Source organism: Suricata suricatta, chromosome 8 (assembly GCF_006229205.1).
Source record: "Suricata suricatta isolate VVHF042 chromosome 8, meerkat_22Aug2017_6uvM2_HiC, whole genome shotgun sequence".
Classification (NCBI taxonomy): domain Eukaryota; kingdom Metazoa; phylum Chordata; class Mammalia; order Carnivora; family Herpestidae; genus Suricata; species Suricata suricatta.
In genome coordinates this window covers 139,461,455-139,477,241 of record NC_043707.1, presented here as the reverse complement: position 1 = coordinate 139,477,241, position 15,787 = coordinate 139,461,455, and the positions used below count along the sequence as shown (strand labels likewise).

At 65.8% G+C, this 15,787-nt stretch overlaps 3 protein-coding genes across 5 annotated transcripts in view; 2 read left to right on the top strand and 1 right to left on the bottom strand.

Moving 5' to 3' along the window:
• CCDC27 (coiled-coil domain containing 27) overlaps nt 1–6,120 on the top strand; it is a 12,774-nt gene extending 6,654 nt beyond the window's left edge. The window contains 4 exon segments of the mRNA XM_029948202.1: nt 1,622–1,699; nt 1,970–2,182; nt 4,438–4,542; nt 5,895–6,120. Coding sequence (XP_029804062.1) covers nt 1,622–1,699; nt 1,970–2,182; nt 4,438–4,542; nt 5,895–6,020 — 522 coding nt within the window. The 3' untranslated portion in view covers nt 6,021–6,120.
• Nucleotides 6,121–7,180: 1,060 nt separating this feature from the next.
• Nucleotides 7,181–10,210, top strand: SMIM1 (small integral membrane protein 1 (Vel blood group)). 3 transcript variants are annotated; one of them, XM_029948134.1, is made up of 4 exons: nt 7,181–7,330; nt 7,541–7,660; nt 9,217–9,351; nt 9,564–10,210. In XM_029948134.1, exons 3-4 carry the CDS (start codon nt 9,239–9,241, stop codon nt 9,688–9,690), a joined length of 240 nt encoding a protein of 79 aa, XP_029803994.1. In that variant the 5' UTR covers nt 7,181–7,330; nt 7,541–7,660; nt 9,217–9,238; the 3' UTR covers nt 9,691–10,210. The 3 variants fall into 3 exon arrangements, with proteins under 3 accessions (XP_029803994.1, XP_029803992.1, XP_029803993.1); XM_029948132.1 differs by having other exon boundaries at nt 7,182–7,330; nt 9,134–9,351; XM_029948133.1 differs by having other exon boundaries at nt 7,184–7,273; nt 9,134–9,351.
• A 1,445-nt stretch (nt 10,211–11,655) lies between these two features.
• The window catches only part of LRRC47 (leucine rich repeat containing 47), a 6,582-nt gene continuing 2,450 nt past the window's right edge, over nt 11,656–15,787 (bottom strand). Inside the window, exons 2-7 of the mRNA XM_029945938.1 lie at nt 15,574–15,783; nt 14,748–14,864; nt 14,234–14,349; nt 13,742–13,844; nt 13,557–13,646; nt 11,656–13,450 (exon numbers count right to left, since the gene is read on the bottom strand). Coding sequence (XP_029801798.1) covers nt 13,202–13,450; nt 13,557–13,646; nt 13,742–13,844; nt 14,234–14,349; nt 14,748–14,864; nt 15,574–15,783 — 885 coding nt within the window. The 3' untranslated portion in view covers nt 11,656–13,201. The remainder of the gene's footprint in view (nt 13,451–13,556; nt 13,647–13,741; nt 13,845–14,233; nt 14,350–14,747; nt 14,865–15,573; nt 15,784–15,787) is intronic.

Genomic DNA, 15,787 nt, shown 5'->3' with positions numbered 1-15,787 from the left:
CGGCCGCCCGTCCGGCCCGCCCCGAGCTGAGCGGTGTGTTTTATCGAAGTTACTCGCACACACGGCGCGAAGAATCAAGGCCGCCCACGGGCTCGAGGCCCCAGCGGCTGAGAACGCCCTCCTCCCGCTCGCGTGCCCCTCCCCCACGGCAACTGCTCCCAACTCTTAGGAATCGCGCAGCGCGTCCCCAGATAGCGCGCTTCCAAAGCCCATTCTGGAACTTTCTGCCTCCTCACATTATCTATTGCCTCCTCCTTCCTCCCCTGCCTGGGGTTCCTCCACAGGGGGTCCGCCTCCCGCCAGTGCCCGGTCGCCCACCATGGGGGGTGGGGGTGGGGGCTCGCTGTGGGCAGCATACGCCCGCCTGGGGCTGAAACACGGGTTTCCAGAATCAGGACTAAGGTCCCTTCTCTCTTCTGAGCTGCTCCCGGTTTTCTGCGGAGCGCATGCCGCCGTCGGCAGGTGTGCACTGAGGGGACCCGTATTCTGCGAGCGAGCGGCCTGCTTGTGCAGGGCAGTGGAATGTGGCCGGACCCAGACCCGCGGCCGGGGCAGCGCCTTCCGTCAGCGCCTCCCGCCTCCCACTCGCCCCGGCCCGGCTGGGTGGCGCCGCTGCCGCCCGCATCCCAGCTGCCCCAGAACTTGGCAGAGCCGGGCTCTCAGGGACCCCCGCCAGGAATGCGGGTCCTTCTGTTCTGGAAGCTCATGTTGTTTATCTTGTTTTTCGTCTCCTCCTCTTGTGTCTTGTGCGTCCGTCCCCGGGCGTCCCTGGACCCCGGTCCTCCTCCTCTTGCTGCCCCGGCCTGTCTGCTCTCTGCATTCTCGCACTTCCTCCACAGCCTCCCCTCCCTCCTGCCTCCGTCACCTTGACCAAGATCCACTCTGTTCCCGGCTGCCCTTGTATCTTCTTTTCCCTCAAGACGCAGTGGCCGGTTCGACCCCGCGGAGCCGCCTGAGTCCCTCTGCCTTGGTCTCTGTCGTTCACGAGAGAGCTTTGCCCCCGTGCCAGGGCCGAGCGGAGCGGCCGCACGGCGGGCGTTTTGTGCTTCGCGCACAAGGGCACAGGTGCCACGTCAGCCGAGTGCCCAAGTTCGTCTTGTTAGGTCTTTGCTCAATGCGGTTGGCTTGCCCCGCGAGCTGGCACGTGGGAGAGTGTCTTGCCTGGGGTGTAAGGACCGGCGGCCAGGAGCCCAGTGGGGAACTCGGCTGGCGTGTCCACATTCGGCCTCCACAGCCCACATCTGGTCCTGGGGTCTCCGCCCCCACTGAGCCCGGCACCCCCCAGCTGGAGCCCCTCTGCAGAACCCCGGGGGGACGAGGGGCAGGCTTCTGGCCGCACAAGGTCAGGGACCGTCTGCCACTCAGTTTCTGAAACAGTCTCCACTGACCCTGCCCACACAAGGCTCAGCGCGGAAGAGCCCGCACCCCGACTCTCCGAGGCTGGGGGGCGTCGGGCAGGGGCTCAGGACCCGACTCCCCGCGTGTCTGCAGCTCCCCCTCCCCTCCCTGCCCTTGCCAGGGGCCCTACGGCTTTCCGGCACTGAGGCCCGGGGAGAAGGGTGGACACGGGAGTCACGTCCGAGCTCTGGCCCCTGAGTCAACCCCCCCTTCTGCCTTCCAGTTCTCCAACCTCAGGGAAGACAAGAAACATGAGGAGATGATGGGCCTCATTGAGAAGGACAACTTTCTCCTCCGCCAGGTGTGGGGGCGGCGAGCGGGTCGCCGTCCGTGTCCGTGCTGTCGGTCCTGATCCAGCGCGGGGCAGACGAGCCACAGCGCATGCCCCCCCATCCCCCCCACAGCGGCAGGAGCACAAGCGCCCCGGCTCCGCGCCATTGCTGGTCCACATCTGCCTTGAACTCCTGACAATTGGCCATCTCAGGGAGAACGATGGGGCGGGGGACACGGGTCACCCGTCTGGGCCAGGAGGGCCTACTCCCCCCTCCCTCCTGACCCCCCCCCCCCGCAGCAAGTGGAGGAGCTGCAGGGCACGCTAGCCAAGCAGGAGCACGCCGTCTCGGAGTTGGAAGCCAAGGTCAGGCAGCTGCAGGAGCAGGCGAGCCAGAGGGAGGACCGGCTGCAGAGGCAGAAGCTGCTGCAGGAGGAGATGGGGAACAGGAGCGAGCTGGCGCAGGAGGCCGAGCTGCAGGCCCGCGTGGCCCTGGAGAGCACGCAGTCCCGGGTAGGCCCGACTGCGGGGAGCGAGCAGGGGCTCAGGCTCATCCCCCCTCGTCTCCGCCACCGCGCCCCCCCCCGCCCCCCGGCGCAGACTTGCTCTCCGGAAATGGTGGTGGAGAGAGCAAAGGTGTGAGGGGCTTGCACACCTTGGCCCCGAGGTGGGGGGCAGCCTCGCCCGCCGTGTGAATGGGCACCAGGGTTTGGGCAGCCAGGCAGGGGGCCCTGCGGCCACGGGGTACGATGCTAACACCACCATCGACTCGTGAGTCACGGGTGCCCGCCGTGGGTCCGACGCGGTCCTAAGCAGCTTGCTCGTCTTCTCACCTGTGAACAAGCTAGAAGCAGGTACTCCCAGCGCCCTGTGCACGAGAAGGCGGCAGCACGGAGGCCAAGTCTGAGCCCCCAGGGCTGCGTAGGGGCGGTGCTGGGAATTGAGGAGCAGGAACCCCATATCTGAGCCCCGACACGAGACGTGAGCAGAGGCACGGAGGGGGGCTGAGGTGCTCTCTGCCATGAGGGACCCGAGTGGAAAAGGAAATCAGTGCAAGAGCCGACTTGATTTAGAATCCATAAAGGGAAGGGTCCTCTTTCCCACCCAGAGTGCCTGTGGCAGCCAGGAGTGCCCTCCTCCCTGTGGGGGCCAGCTGCCGGGGACCAGCCCACGCGCCCCAGTCGAAAGGTCCCAAGTAGGGGTTGGTGTCGGCGCAGTATCTCTAGGAAAGACAAGAGGAGACGAGACAGATGAGACAGACAAGGTGGATGGGGGTAATACCACACTTTATTAAGATGGCCAGGGTCTTATATACCACGGGTGATTACATCATTTCTTTAATGGTTACATAGTTCAAGGTCCCTGAAGTAAAGACATGCTCCGGAAAAGGTCATTCTTATCAGGACAGTAGCAAATACAATCAAGTCATTACAAGAGAGGAATTCCCTAGTAATAGTCTGGTTTTATGCATAAGATGAGCCTGAAGAATTCTACAAGGAGATTTACATTCCTTCAGGCCCTTCATCAGTTTTTCAAGGGTGAGATGCTCATCCTTTTATAGCAAATCTTTTGGCAGAGGATTATGTTCCCTCCCAACAGCAGACAAAAGAGCCAGAAAATAAGGTAAGGGAAGGTCACTGACGGACCCAAGTTGATTCAAAGCCTAAAAGTATATGTCTCTTTGCAAAGCAATGAGAAAATCATAGGATGAACAGAAGCCACATGTGCGGCCCAGGAGGCCAAATATTGTTTGAGGGTTTCTTTGCCTACTGGGCCCTAACAGCCAGCCTCCTGCTGGGCGGCTCTGATGGCATCACGGAGGCCCCCACCCTGCCTGCCATCTTTCATAAAGTGGTGTCCCGTCCGGCAGAACCCCCAGCTGCCGCGTTAGTGGGCGCCAGTGTGGGGGTCTCCAGTCTGTCTGGGAGAGCCTGGAGGCTCGCAGTGAGCCCAGGTCTGGGGGTGGCAGGAGGGGCGCCAGGACCCTCGAGTGCCGCCTGGGACAGCCAGGGCACGGGGCACTGTGGGGGACACCCCAGCTGAGGGCCACCTCCAGTACAGAGGGCGAGACCCCCACGCCAGTGCTCACCCACACTGGAAAAGATGGAGGCGCCCTCCCCACTTGAGGTCCAGGGGCTCCTAGCGTCTCCTCTGTCCTGGAGGCAAAGCGGACTGGCCCGTGGCCCTTTCCAGACAACGCGGTCCCGTCGGGCTGGCTCTCATCTGACATTCTGGCTCCGTCGGGGCCTCTGGGCTGGTGGGGCACGGGCTGGGGCCCTGCACCCGGGCTCCTCATCAACACCTGGTTAGTGCCCTGTTAGCGGCCAGCTAAGCAGCAGTGCCTCCCACTGCAGGGCAGGAGGGTGGGCAGGGGTGCAGCAGGGAGGGCCCCCCCCAGTGCTCCCTCTAGTGCTAACAGCGGGGCCCTGACGGTGCCCAGGGCACTGCCAGGGCGCCTCGGAGACTGCCCTGGGGTCAGGAGGGAACGTCTTCCCTTGGGGAAGGGGGTGTGTCCGGGTGAGGGGTCCTTCCGAGCTCTGGTACTCTTCTCCCTTTTTAAACCATTTCTTTTTCAATTAAAAAGAAAAAAAGCAGTAGACAGTCTTACAGGCTTGGTGCCAGGCCGCCTTGGGTCAGGAATTCCGGGGCCGCCCGGCTGGGCCCCTCCAAGCCCTGCGGGGTCCGCGGCTGCGAGAGTGAGGTCACACCCGCCTTCTGAAAAGCTTCACCAGTGATGGGTGTGACCCCCCCCCCACCTTTGCTCACAGCTTGAAGGACTAAGAAACAAGATCATCCAGGCCACCTTCAGCGCCTCCGGGGTCCAGTCCTCCGCCGCCGAGATCTCGGACAACGACATTCTGGAGGCCCTACAGGTACACTGGGCACCGGGCTGCCTCCTGGTCCCTGAGACCACGTCTCCGGGCGGGAGCTGGCTGCAGCTGGAGGCCGAGGGGAGAAGCCTGCGTGGGTGCCAGGGACCCCCATTCTTGTCCTGTGTCACTGTTCACGGTCACCCGGGATCATCCTTACTCTGCTCAGGCGGAGGGGTACCGGACGCCCCGAAAGGGTGGCGATGGCACAGCTGGTGAGGCTCACCGCTCCAGGCCTTGGTGGCCCCCGGCAGCCAGCCCTCCAGGTGCACTGGGGAGGGAGGCCGAGCCGCTGGGGTCCTGGGGACTCCCCGGCAGCAGGACCCCTGCCCAGGCGCTGCCCCTCCAGCCTCTTCGGGGATGCTTCTCAGCACCTCGGCGTGGCCTCAGCCGGGACCCTGGCACAGACCCCTCCCTGGCCGTGGCTGGTGCCATCATTTTGCTGAGCCCAAGCCGAGGCCCCACAGGGGCAGGGGTGCAGGGGACACAGAGCAGGCTTTGGGGTCAGCAGGGGTGAGTCACCACCTCTGTGGTCCTTGGCTGAGAAGCTGTGGCAGGGTCCCTTGAGGTCACTGAGCCAAGGAACTGCCCTGTGCACGCGGGAGGGAACACGTCTGCCTCCTGGGGACCGGAGCCCTGGCCGACGCGGGCTCTGTGTGGCCGTGTGCTGCTCACAGGGGCTGCTCCTGTCCACGCGCCGCAACCCCCCGGGTCAGGGCCCCTCCCACCCGTGCCTACGACCTTCCAGCGCCCAGGTTCCCCGGACACCTGGTTCATTTTCTCTGCGCCACGGGGTGGGCCCCGGTCGGTGGTGACCCTACAAGGTGACAAAGGCCTCAGGGGAGGGGGCCCTGAGTGAGGACCCAGGGGGAGGTCTCTGCCACCTGGCTACCGTAGCTTGGGGTGAGGGAGCCGGAGGGAAGAGAGAGGGAGGGACCCTCACACCACCCGGCCGTCAGGGAGGAGTCCTCTGCGGGTGCCGGACACAAAATAGTGATGGCAAAGCAGGACAGGTGAGGGAGGGGGCATAGGACAGAAGGGACTCAGGGGACAGGCTCCATGGCCTCTGCGGCCTCTTGGTCAGGGCTGCTGGAGCGTCTCAGAGGACACAGTGGATTTAGTGCTGTTTCTGGGGAGTGACGGGGGCTGGGCGGGGCCTCTCGTCACCACTGCGGGTTCTGTGGCTCCATCTCCGGCCGGTCAGCGGCGGTGGGAGTGTCTGCAGCGCAGAAGTTCACAAATGCTGCGAGACCACAGCTCCCCCCCCCCCCCGGCCCCCACGTGCTGAGAGCTCCGTGCAGGGGCGGTGGGGGGACGGTGGCGCCCCCACAGCCTCGGCCTGTGCTCCGTTCCAGAGGCTCATCTCTGAGCGAGTAGATTACTACAATCAGCTGAAACAGAAGGGTGTCCGAATGCCTCCCCTGAACCAGCTGGAAGCCTCGTCCTCCCTGAGCAAGACCAAGAAGACAACCCCCAAGTAGACCCACCGCGGCCCCCCGAGACACTGGGACCCAGCTCGCCGGGCCACCCCTGTGGGGCCCCGTCTTTTTGCTTTAGAATTAAACCCTGTCCTTGGCCACAGGCTCAGCTTTTCCTTCCCCCCGGGACCCGTGGGGGTTCCGGCTCCATCCACAGCCCCCATCTGCATCCCTGGCTCCTTCCTGGAGAGACCCCTACGTGGAGCAAGGGTCCCTCCAGAGGCCCCTGGCTTAGGAGGCTGGAGACTGGGTGCCCATCCACTCCTTCGGTTGGGCCCAACCGGGGCCGCCTCTGCCATGGGGGCTTTGGGTGACGCCTTTGGAAGAAGGTGGAGGTGGTTTTCCTACTGCTGGTCCTTCCCATCATGGCTGCGGGAATGACAGCTCCTGGGGGCCGGCGGGGCACTTCTGCATCCTGCACACACAAACTTTGGGCACACTTCTCTTTGCTCTCCGCCCACACCTGTGCGCAGCAGGCTGACTGCCGGGGGCCCAGGGCATGAACTAGAGAGTGGTGGCTGGGAGCTCCTAAGGCCCCAGGGGCCCCTGCAGGCCGCCTCAACTCTCTGATCAGACCCAGGCGCGTCAGGAGCCCCCGGGGCCCAGGCCCTGCGAAGTCTTGCTGGAGGACCCGCGGTTCTCACGCCTGGGACCCCAGAGAGGCCTCTTGTCCCAGGGTCCTCTCTCCCCAGTCAGCCCTCGCCCTTGCGGTCCCCTCGCCCCTCTGTCTCCTGCGTCCCCCTCACCCCTACTACGCCCTCCCTGCTTTGGCCCCCTCTCCCCTGCAGGCCCCTCTCTCATGCGGCCCCACTTCGCTGTGACGCCCTCGCCCCTCCGGCCCCCTCACCCTGCTATGGCCTCCCCCTTACGGCCTCTCTTCCCCGAGGTCCCCTGCCCCCGCAGCGCCTCCCCTCTACGGCCCCTCTTTCCCGCGGGCCCCTCTCTGCGGGGCCCCTCTTCCCTGCGGCCCTCTCTCCCCTGGTACGCCTTCTCCCCTGCGACCCTCTCTCCCCTGAAGGCCCCTCTCCCGAGCGGCCCTCTCTCCCGGCAGCGTGCACGCACGCCCTCCGTCAGTGCCCCCGGGAGCATCAGCGGCCTGGGACCGCTTCCGAGTTCGCTCCGCCCATGGCCCCGCCCCAACCCCTCCCCGCTCCGCCCCTGGCCGCGCCCCTCCCGGCCCAGACAAGTCTGCGCAGCGCGGAGGGCTGAGTGCTGAGGGTCCTGCGGGAGACGCGTCGGGTCGCAACCTCGTGCAGGTCTGGCCGCGGCCCCCCTGGTCTGTGAGCGGCCGCCCGGGAGAGCGGAACTGCGGGGTACGCGGCGGGAGAGGGTCTGTTCCAGCCAAGCGACGCCCCCCAATCCCGGCCCAACCCGTGGAGGGGCGGCCGCGTGCCGGAAAGGGCCGGCAGGGTCCTGCTGGCCGCTCGGGGACACCCCAGGGCTCCTTTTTCTCCCCGGCTCCTCGCAGAGCCGATCCTCTACACTTTCTCTTTATTTTCTGCGTTTTTCGTTTTGTTTTTCAGGTTGGAGGCATCGGCCGCCCCTTGGACCTTGACCTGTAGCCTGGGAGGGGCGAGATCTCTGACCACCTGACCACCTTCCTGGGGTCTGAGTCTGGGCTTCCACGCCGGGGCTGCCGCTTTGTAAGTTGTGGGCTCCTCGGAGGTGCTTTGGGAGCGAAGGGATTATGAGGTGGTACCTGCCAGGGCCCCCAGCTTGGCTGGTGTCTCTAGGCAGCACAGCCAAGGCTACAGGGTGTGACCCTCCGGTGGGGGGCTGGAGAGTGATGCCCTTAGGAGCCCCTCTCAGCATTTCACCAGTTGCTAGTGGCTTGCCCAACCAGGGTGGCTGGAGAGCCACCAGCTCCATCAATTGGGAATGTTTCTGGGGACACATGACCGGACCTCATTGTCACAGGCTTGAACAGGTGTGCGTTGGCTCTTCTTACACAAAGAAGCCCGCAGGTGGGTAATTGGTGTGGATTTGGAGGCCGCACCATCAGGGCTGGGGCCACACGGGTATCTGGTCGCAAGATGGCTGCTGCCGCTCCAGCCATCGCTGCAGGGCAGGAAGAAACCGGCTGCTCTTCCTTTTCTGAGAGCAAAATCCTCCAACTCCTGCTACACCCAGGCCAGGGTATTCAGCTTGACTTAGTCCCACTGTCATTTAGGGTGGCACCTTGCTGAAGGGGACAGGATGGGGTTTCTGCCCAGAGGGGACGGTAGGTAGGCTGCTAACAGTCGGCCCAGCAGCCCCTTTCCCAGACACACCTGGGAAAGCAGAGCCCACGCTCAGCGGACACTTGGCCTCCCTTGGGCCTGACCTGAGTGGCTGCTGCTCCTTGGGGGCCCCCACCTGAGAGGCCGGCCTTGTGGGTCTGAGACCAGCTCCCTTCCTGCCTCCCACTGGCCTGGGGCTGGGGTAGAGCGGAGGCCCGTCAGGAGTTTAAGGACTGCTGGGTTTCAAGAGTTTCTGGGGTTGGCCTCTTGCTGTTTAGTGGCCCGAGGTGCCTGTAAGACCCTTCCCAAGATTCCGTGGGAGGGAGTCCCTAGAGGAGAGGCCCCTGCCTCTCCTGGATTCCCAGCAGGCCCGGGAGCCCCACCCCCGGCCCCAGCTTCTCCCCCAGGCGGTGTCGGGGGAGGGCCCGCAACTGCACCGCCCCAGGACAGGGACGCAGCTGTGGGCCGGCGGACAGGCTGTACCAGCCACGGCCCTTTCCCTCTCCTTCCCGGCATCCGGGACGCCTCCAGGACGCTCCCGGCCTTATCTGGCAGGAATGGGGAGGGAAGCAGCCCTTATCAGGCCAAGGACCCTCGGGGTCCAGTCTCCAGGGCCCAGCAGCTGCCTGGGGCGGGGGTGGTGTCCTGCCCCGGACTGGGTGGGTGGAGGCAGCCACCCGCATTCCTGAGGGGAGGGTTTGGCCGCCTCCCAGGATTGGATTCCCACTTTGCCGCCTCCCATGTGACCCTGGGCCAGTGGCTTGGCCACTTGGCGGCAGGGCACCGGCTGAGCCAGGTGAGAGGGTTCCAGTACGGGAGCCCACCCGCCGATGCCTCCCCACCCCCAGCCCCAGCCGGAGCCCTGGCCACTACCCTCACCAGGTCCCTGCTTCACAGGGACGCGGGGGGGGCCCCCGACGTCAGCCTCGGTCTCCCCGCCTGTGCGTGCCGGAGCCCACCCCCTGCCCCTCCGGTCGCAGCCCGGTCGCAGCCCCTGCAGCGATGCAGAGCCAGCCGAGCGGCGTCCACTACTGCAGGTGGGATGACAGTGGCCGCGACGAGGTGCACGTGGCCGCCGCGGCCCCCATGGAGGAGGAGGCCTCGAGCTGGGGGAGGTGAGAGGGGGAGGGGCTCACCTGCAGCTCGGCCCCCCACCGCCTTGTCCCCTCCCCCGCCCGCCAGCCCGCCCACCTGGGCCCTGCCCCCTCGCTCACCTCCCTCCTGCCCCCGCCCCCTGTCAGCAGAGGGCCAGGCGCCCCGCTCCCTCTGGGCCCCCACCCCCGGCCCCCGGTCCAGTTGGGCTCAGTGCTGGCGGCTCTCTCTCCAGGATCTCCCGGAAGCTGTGCTCAGGCAAGCTGGGCATCACCATGAAGGTGCTGGGCGGAGTGGCCCTCTTCTGGGCTGTCTTCATCCTGGGCTACGTCACCGGCTACTACGTGCACAAGTGCAAATGACACGGCCGGGCGGACAGCCCCGCACACCAGACCTCCTCCGGGTGCACAGACCCGCTCATACACCGATCCTCGTACTCCGGAGTGTCTTCTGTGTGCATAGACTCACCCCCAGCCACAGAGCCCAGGGGGCACAGTGGTCACTGGCCACCACAGGAGCATGCAGGGGGACAGGGACACAGGCCCATGATGACATATGTACACATGCCTCGAGAGACTTGGCCCAGCTTGAGCTGGAGCTACAGGACACAGCCTCTGGGTCCTCCCTGAGCGGGCACTGTGCAGGACTGGGGACGCCTGGCTGGGACCCTGCCCCCCCCCCTCTTGACTCCTGCAAACATGGCTCTGCTGAGACCCCATCCTGGAAGTCGGTCCCGGGCAGGGTGGGGAATGGGACCCACCACCGACCTTCCCTGCGGCGAGGTGGGCACGGTGGCTCAGGGCACAGCGACCTTGGGAAGGCCGTGCCCAGGGAGGGCAGGAGCAGAGCCTGTGTACCCACATTAAAAGTCTGTTGACTGAAGCAAGTGTGAGGGCCTCTCCCATGGGCCCAGGCGCCTGTCCCAGTGAGGAGGCCAGCGGGAGGCAGCAGACACAGTGGGAGGCTTGTGGGAAGGCCCATCCTCCCTTCCACCTGGCTCTGGGCCTTGGAATGTTGTGTGCCCGGCTGTGTCTTCCTGCGGGAAGGGAGCCCTGCCGGTTGGCCTGAGGGCTGGCGGCTGGCAGGACCTGTCCTTGCCTGCCTGACTGTGGACGCGGCCTCGAGGCTCAGTCTTTGCCTGTCTGCCCAGCTCGTCCTGGCCGGTGCCCCCTGGCCTGTGCTCACCCCCACCTACTTGCTGCAAACTCACGGCTCTGGCCCCGCAGACCCTGCCAGGAGAGTGTTTCTTCCCCAAGGACCAAGGGCTGGAGAAGACAGACCCCATCGTCCCTGGTGAGGCCTGGGATCTGAGGCCACGTGGCAGGGAAGGGCAGAGGACCCCGCCCCCTCCTGCTGGGTGGGGCTGCACCCTCCAGGTGATCCCTGGCTCTGTCCACCATTAGAGGGGAGCGCCTGGGGGGCCTGTCCCGGGTTGGGGTCTCCAAGCAGTGATGCCTCAGTAGCGTCCTGCTGTGGGGTGGGGGCAAGGGAAGCTGGTAAGGGTCCAGCAGGCTCTAGCCTCTGGGCCTCACCTGTCTCCAGAAAGACCCCACCTCCCAGCCCTGTTTGGGCTTCCACACTCCCGGAGGGAGAGGTGCACGCCGGCCCACATCTGTCCAGCCCTCTAGTGCCCTGGCTGCAGCAGGTGCCCTGGTGGGCACAGCTGGGCTGCATGGCCCCCGTGGGCTCCAGGAGGTTGGCAGCTGGCACCTTAGGTGCAGGGGCTGGGCCTCCCCAAGGCTGGGTGTAGACGCTGCCAAGAGCCAGGCTGGGGTGCTGGACGAGAGGAAGCCCATGGCTGCTCCCTTTGGGGCCATTCTGAACCCCCCAACTTCCAAAATGCCATGCCGGCTCTGGGGTCCTCCCTGAGCAGCTGGTGGGCAGGAATGAGGCCAGAGCCTCATGGAGGGGTAGGTCTGTCCAGGCAGGTGGGTGCTGCTGGGAGCCAGGGGAGGGCAGAGGCGCCTCTGCAGCTGACCCAGCGCTGCCCAGCGCGCCCCATGGGTCCACACAACCACCTCCTCCTGGGGCTGGGGGTCCCCATGGGGGGGGGGCAGATGTGGGCCGTCTGTGGTGGCCTTCGTGCGGTGTGTGCCCTAAGGCTGGCAAGCCTCCAGGTGAGAGTGGGGCGCACAGGCCCCCTTCCCTGGGCTCCCCCGGCAGCCCCCCCTCTGGCATGCAGGACCCCCACCAGCTGTGGCCCCAGGCCCTGGCCAGAGGCAGCGGTTCATTGCCCCTGGGGGGTGGGGGTGGGCTCAGGTCCTCGGTTTCCCCACAGACGCCTCCTGAAGACAGCGACAGGAAAGGATTCACTGGGGAGGAGTGGAGATGTTTGTATTAAACGTTTATTAGAGGGCTGGGCTGGCAAGGAAGTGTCGGGATTCTGAGCGGGAGGGGGGCAGGAAGGACACCAGGTTCCCCGCGGCGAGGCGCACACATCTCGCACTGGCCGAGCGTGTCACGGGCGGCGGGGCGGGCAGCTCTGTCCGCGTCAGTGAAGCCACAGATCAGACAGAACCTGTTCCTGGAACAGTCCCAGGAACCAAGAGGGCCGCCTGGCCGTGGCCCGGCCGCAGACCCCACGCTGGCCACAGCGTCAGCAGTCACTGCCCCCATGGCCCGAGGCTCACGAGAGGACACCCCGGAGCCACCGACGTGGACGTGTGGCAGGTCTGGGGCTCTCGAGGCCAGGCAGAGCCCCCTCCTGGTGGCCTCCTTCCGCCCAGCCGGACAGCCGCCCCCTCCAGGGACCAAAGGGAAGACCTGGAGGTGACCAGAGCCGGGCCGGGTCTCAGGGCGGCTGCCCTACACGGCAGGCTGGCTGAGCTCAGAGAACCCTGTGGCTCAGTAAGTGCGCCCTCCACGTGCAGGCTCAGGCCTGGGCTCAGCGGGCCTCCGGCTCACGCCGCCCGAACCAGCAGAGCACACAGCGTGTCCTGTGCAAGTCACAGAACGTGACACAGATGGAGCCAGGAAGTGACAAAAAGCCAGGGACTCAGTTTCTCCTAATCCAGGCAGAGGCTAGGAAACCCCACCTCCCTGTGGCCAGCTGGTGCCCGGGGGGTGGGGGCGGGAAGGGTGTGTGTGCGCTCACACAGGGCCTACAGGGGGCGGGGAGGGTGCGTGTGCGTGCTCACTCACACACGGTCTATGCCCCCAGACATTCGAGACCGTAAATACTTAAAACTCGGAACGCTTCACCCTCGTTTGGCCTTGAGCCTGCTGCCGGCACAGCGGCCCCGCCCGCCCAAGAAACCCACTCTGCGCCGGAGCCCCGCGCGTGCCCCGACGCCTGCCCTCCCCCGCGGCGCGTGCAGGTAAGTGGAGCCTGATCCTGCCCCGCCGGGGCCCCTCGCGGTGCCCTGCGGCCCACGCCTGGCGCATCGCAGTATTAAGAAAAATGCCTTTGCTAAGTCTAAGGTCACATAAAAATATTTTTCCCATAAAAAGAGAATGGTGTGTGGCCAGCTGGGGACGGGGGGTCACCGCGGTCTCTCAGCTGCACGACTGGTGCGGCGCGATTCTAAAAGCTGCTGCATCGTAGAAAAATGAGGGTGCGGCTCCGAGAACGCCCGACAGCTCCCCAGGTAGAGCTGAGTAGCTAAACCCGCCGAGGTCTTTCCTCCCCAGAATACAGTTAGTTGCTGTGTCTGCATGATCTCGAACCCCCACCGGAACCAGCGGCTCCCGTACGCGAGTCGCTGCTGACAAGCGTTGGCATAATCAGTCTGGTGCCAGAAAGGCAGAGCCACCCAAGCACATGACAACGCAGCAGCCTCTGTGCCAGAACCTTCTGGAAAAGTGAGCAAGGGACGTGCACCTTAAAAACCACCGAGGTGACGGCACCACGCACCCGGCCGCCGCGGGCCGGGCTCAGCGGACCACGGTCACGTGGGGGCCGGCGAGGCCCAGGTCCGTCTTGGAGGGGTACACCACCCGCAGGGGCCCGTCCTCGTCCAGCACCCGGACCTGCTCCACCACCAGGGAGGCGGGCCCGGCCTTCTCCGCGCCTGCGTCCGCGCCGGAGTCCGGAAGCTGTCCAGAGAGCGCGTCGGCTTCGGTGTCCGAGAGGGACCCGTCCTCTTGACTCTCCACAGTCTGTTTCTGGATTTCTGCCATTTTCTGCAAATGAAAAATACTGTTTTCAGAGGAGCGGGAAGACGGGGACGCGCGCCGCCCGAGCCTCGTGGCCAGAGGGCCGACGGGCGAGGGGCCGAGGCGGACTCACCAGCACGAGGGCGTCCATGACGTCTTTACAGATCTGCAGGCTCGCGGCGCTGGTCACTTCCAGAAACAGGTCTGAGGTTGTCTTCTTTACCTTAAAAGGAGAGGACGAGGATTTCGGAGAACCAGTCGCTGACGCGGGACGCCCCGGCCCCGCGTGGCAGACGTCAGGCCCACACGCAGCCCTACCTTCGTCTTCTCGCTGTTGGTTATGGGCGGGAAGGAGATCACGTCACCGTCCGCGTCCACAAGGCAGGGGTAACTTTCTTTTCCGTCCAGTAAGTGAAGGTACCTGAGGGGGAAGAGACACGGCGAGGAAATGTGCCTCAAGGCGAACGGGACAAATCCAAGTCCTTTAGACAGAGCTGATGCCTCGGGGGACGTGTCCCAGGCGCTGGAGGACGTTCTACAGCCTGTGCCCACTCGGGACAGTGGCCGGCAGACTGCGCGCCTTCCTGTCGCTGGGGGGCGACCGCACTGCCCTCCTGTGTCCCCGTGGACCCAGCTGTCCGCCCCAGGGACGCCTCCCACCCCAGCAGGAGTCCCGAACAGCTCGGGGAATGAAGTCCGGAGGCTCTCTCAATGTCCGCTGAGGAGGGGGAGAGCTCCGGCAGTCAGGGAGTGAGCTGCGGGCCCCCCGGGGGGCGGGGTGGGTCAGCGCCCCAGGGGAGGCCCGCTGACCTGTGCAGGCCGGAGACGTTCTGCCTCTTCTTCTGCTTCCTGTGCTCCTCGGCCTCCAGCTGGAGCTGCCGCACCAGGTCCTTGGCCTTGACCTCTCTGCGCCCCAAGGGGACGATCTGTGGGGTGGATGCGGCTCCATGAGCTCCTCACCGAGCCGTCCGCGTCCACGTCCCCTCCTGCTCTCCCTCCGGCAGCCTTGTGGCCCGGGGGCCCCTCTCCGGCACGGGTGAGCGCCGGCCAGCCCACCCGCTCGCGACGGCATCTCCCAGGCCCGGGCCCCTGGCAGGCGGAGGGAGGGGGCAGACCCGGTCCAGGCTCACGCGGCTCAACTCCAAACAGCGGGTTTCACAGTGGGGCCAGAAGCCACAGTTTGGCTTCAAAGTGAGCAAACGAAGGAAACCACTTTCCGGTGACGACCCTGAGAGTTCACGTTCAGGGCCAGGAGCAGCCTAGGACGCCGCATGGCGTCGCCCGCGCACGAGTCAGGGGCCTGGGGAGGGAACGGCGGCGTCACCTTGAGGTCCTGCGGCAGGCGGGTGCCGTAGAGCAGGGGCCCGCGGACGGCTCGGAGGTCGTGGGTGGCGATGGTGGCCGCCGTCCTCTTCTCGCAGAGCTCCTCGTGCAGCCTCGTCTGCAACACACGGTCCGCGGCGCCCAGAGCTCAGCGCAGCCCCCACGCCCTGGCGTCCCCTCCCCACCGGCAGAAGGTCCCCTTTCCCCCGCTCCAGGGCACAGTGCCTGAGGCTCGGAGAGCCCTGGCACTAGCGTTTACCGCTGAGGGCTCGGAGGTCTGACTTAGGAAGGAAACGTCCCCGGCACATGGCCGCCTTCCCAAACACTGATCTCGGGGTTGTAAACTCCCGGCCCCGAGCCTCCTCCCCACACACGAGCTTCCGGAAGCTGCCTCTGTCCCCACGGGCCACCCTGGGGGCTGCAAACTTCAAAGACGTGGATTTTATTTTAAAAGCTGGCAGACTGCCGAGAAAAATCAGGAAGTTCGTCTCTCTAAAGCCGGAACAAAAACTAACCAGCTCACGGGAGAATAGGCTGAGGATCTCAGTGCCGTCGTCGGTGAGACTAACGGTGGGACCCGTCAGAGACCCCGGACCCCCTCGGGAACACCGGCCCCCCAGGAATCACAACGCAGCCCGTGTCAGAAACCAGGCAGGCCTGGAAGGCCCTCTGTGCACGAGCCAAAGGGCAGGCGGCCTCCCGGGCCCGGAGCCAGGCCCCGCCGCACACCTGCTTCCCGGGTGGGGAAAACGCAGCGGGCAGCGTGACCCCAGGTCACTGGCCCCACGCCCCGCCTCGCCCCTGACCTGGGGGCCACACGCACCCACCTGGGAGGTGAGGAACCGTTTGAGCGCGTTCCCGGCCTGCAGGTCCATGCCTCTCACGACGGCCCCCACAATGAACGGCCGGACGTCCTTGACCGAGGGGCTGACCCGCACGGTCAGCGGCGCGGGGCTCTCGGACACGTGCAGGACCCGGAGCAGCAGCCGGCCGGCGTCGCCCACCTCCTCCTCCTCCTCGCCCTCGCCGCTCTCCCCCCGC

Coding starts and splice junctions, on each gene's coding strand:
- SMIM1 (XM_029948134.1), top strand. CDS start 9,239: ATGCAGAGCCAGCCGAGCGGCGTCCACTACTGCAGGTGGGATGACAGT. Junction 9,352..9,563: donor GAGGCCTCGAGCTGGGGGAG/GTGAGAGGGGGA, acceptor CTCTCTCTCCAG/GATCTCCCGGAAGCTGTGCT.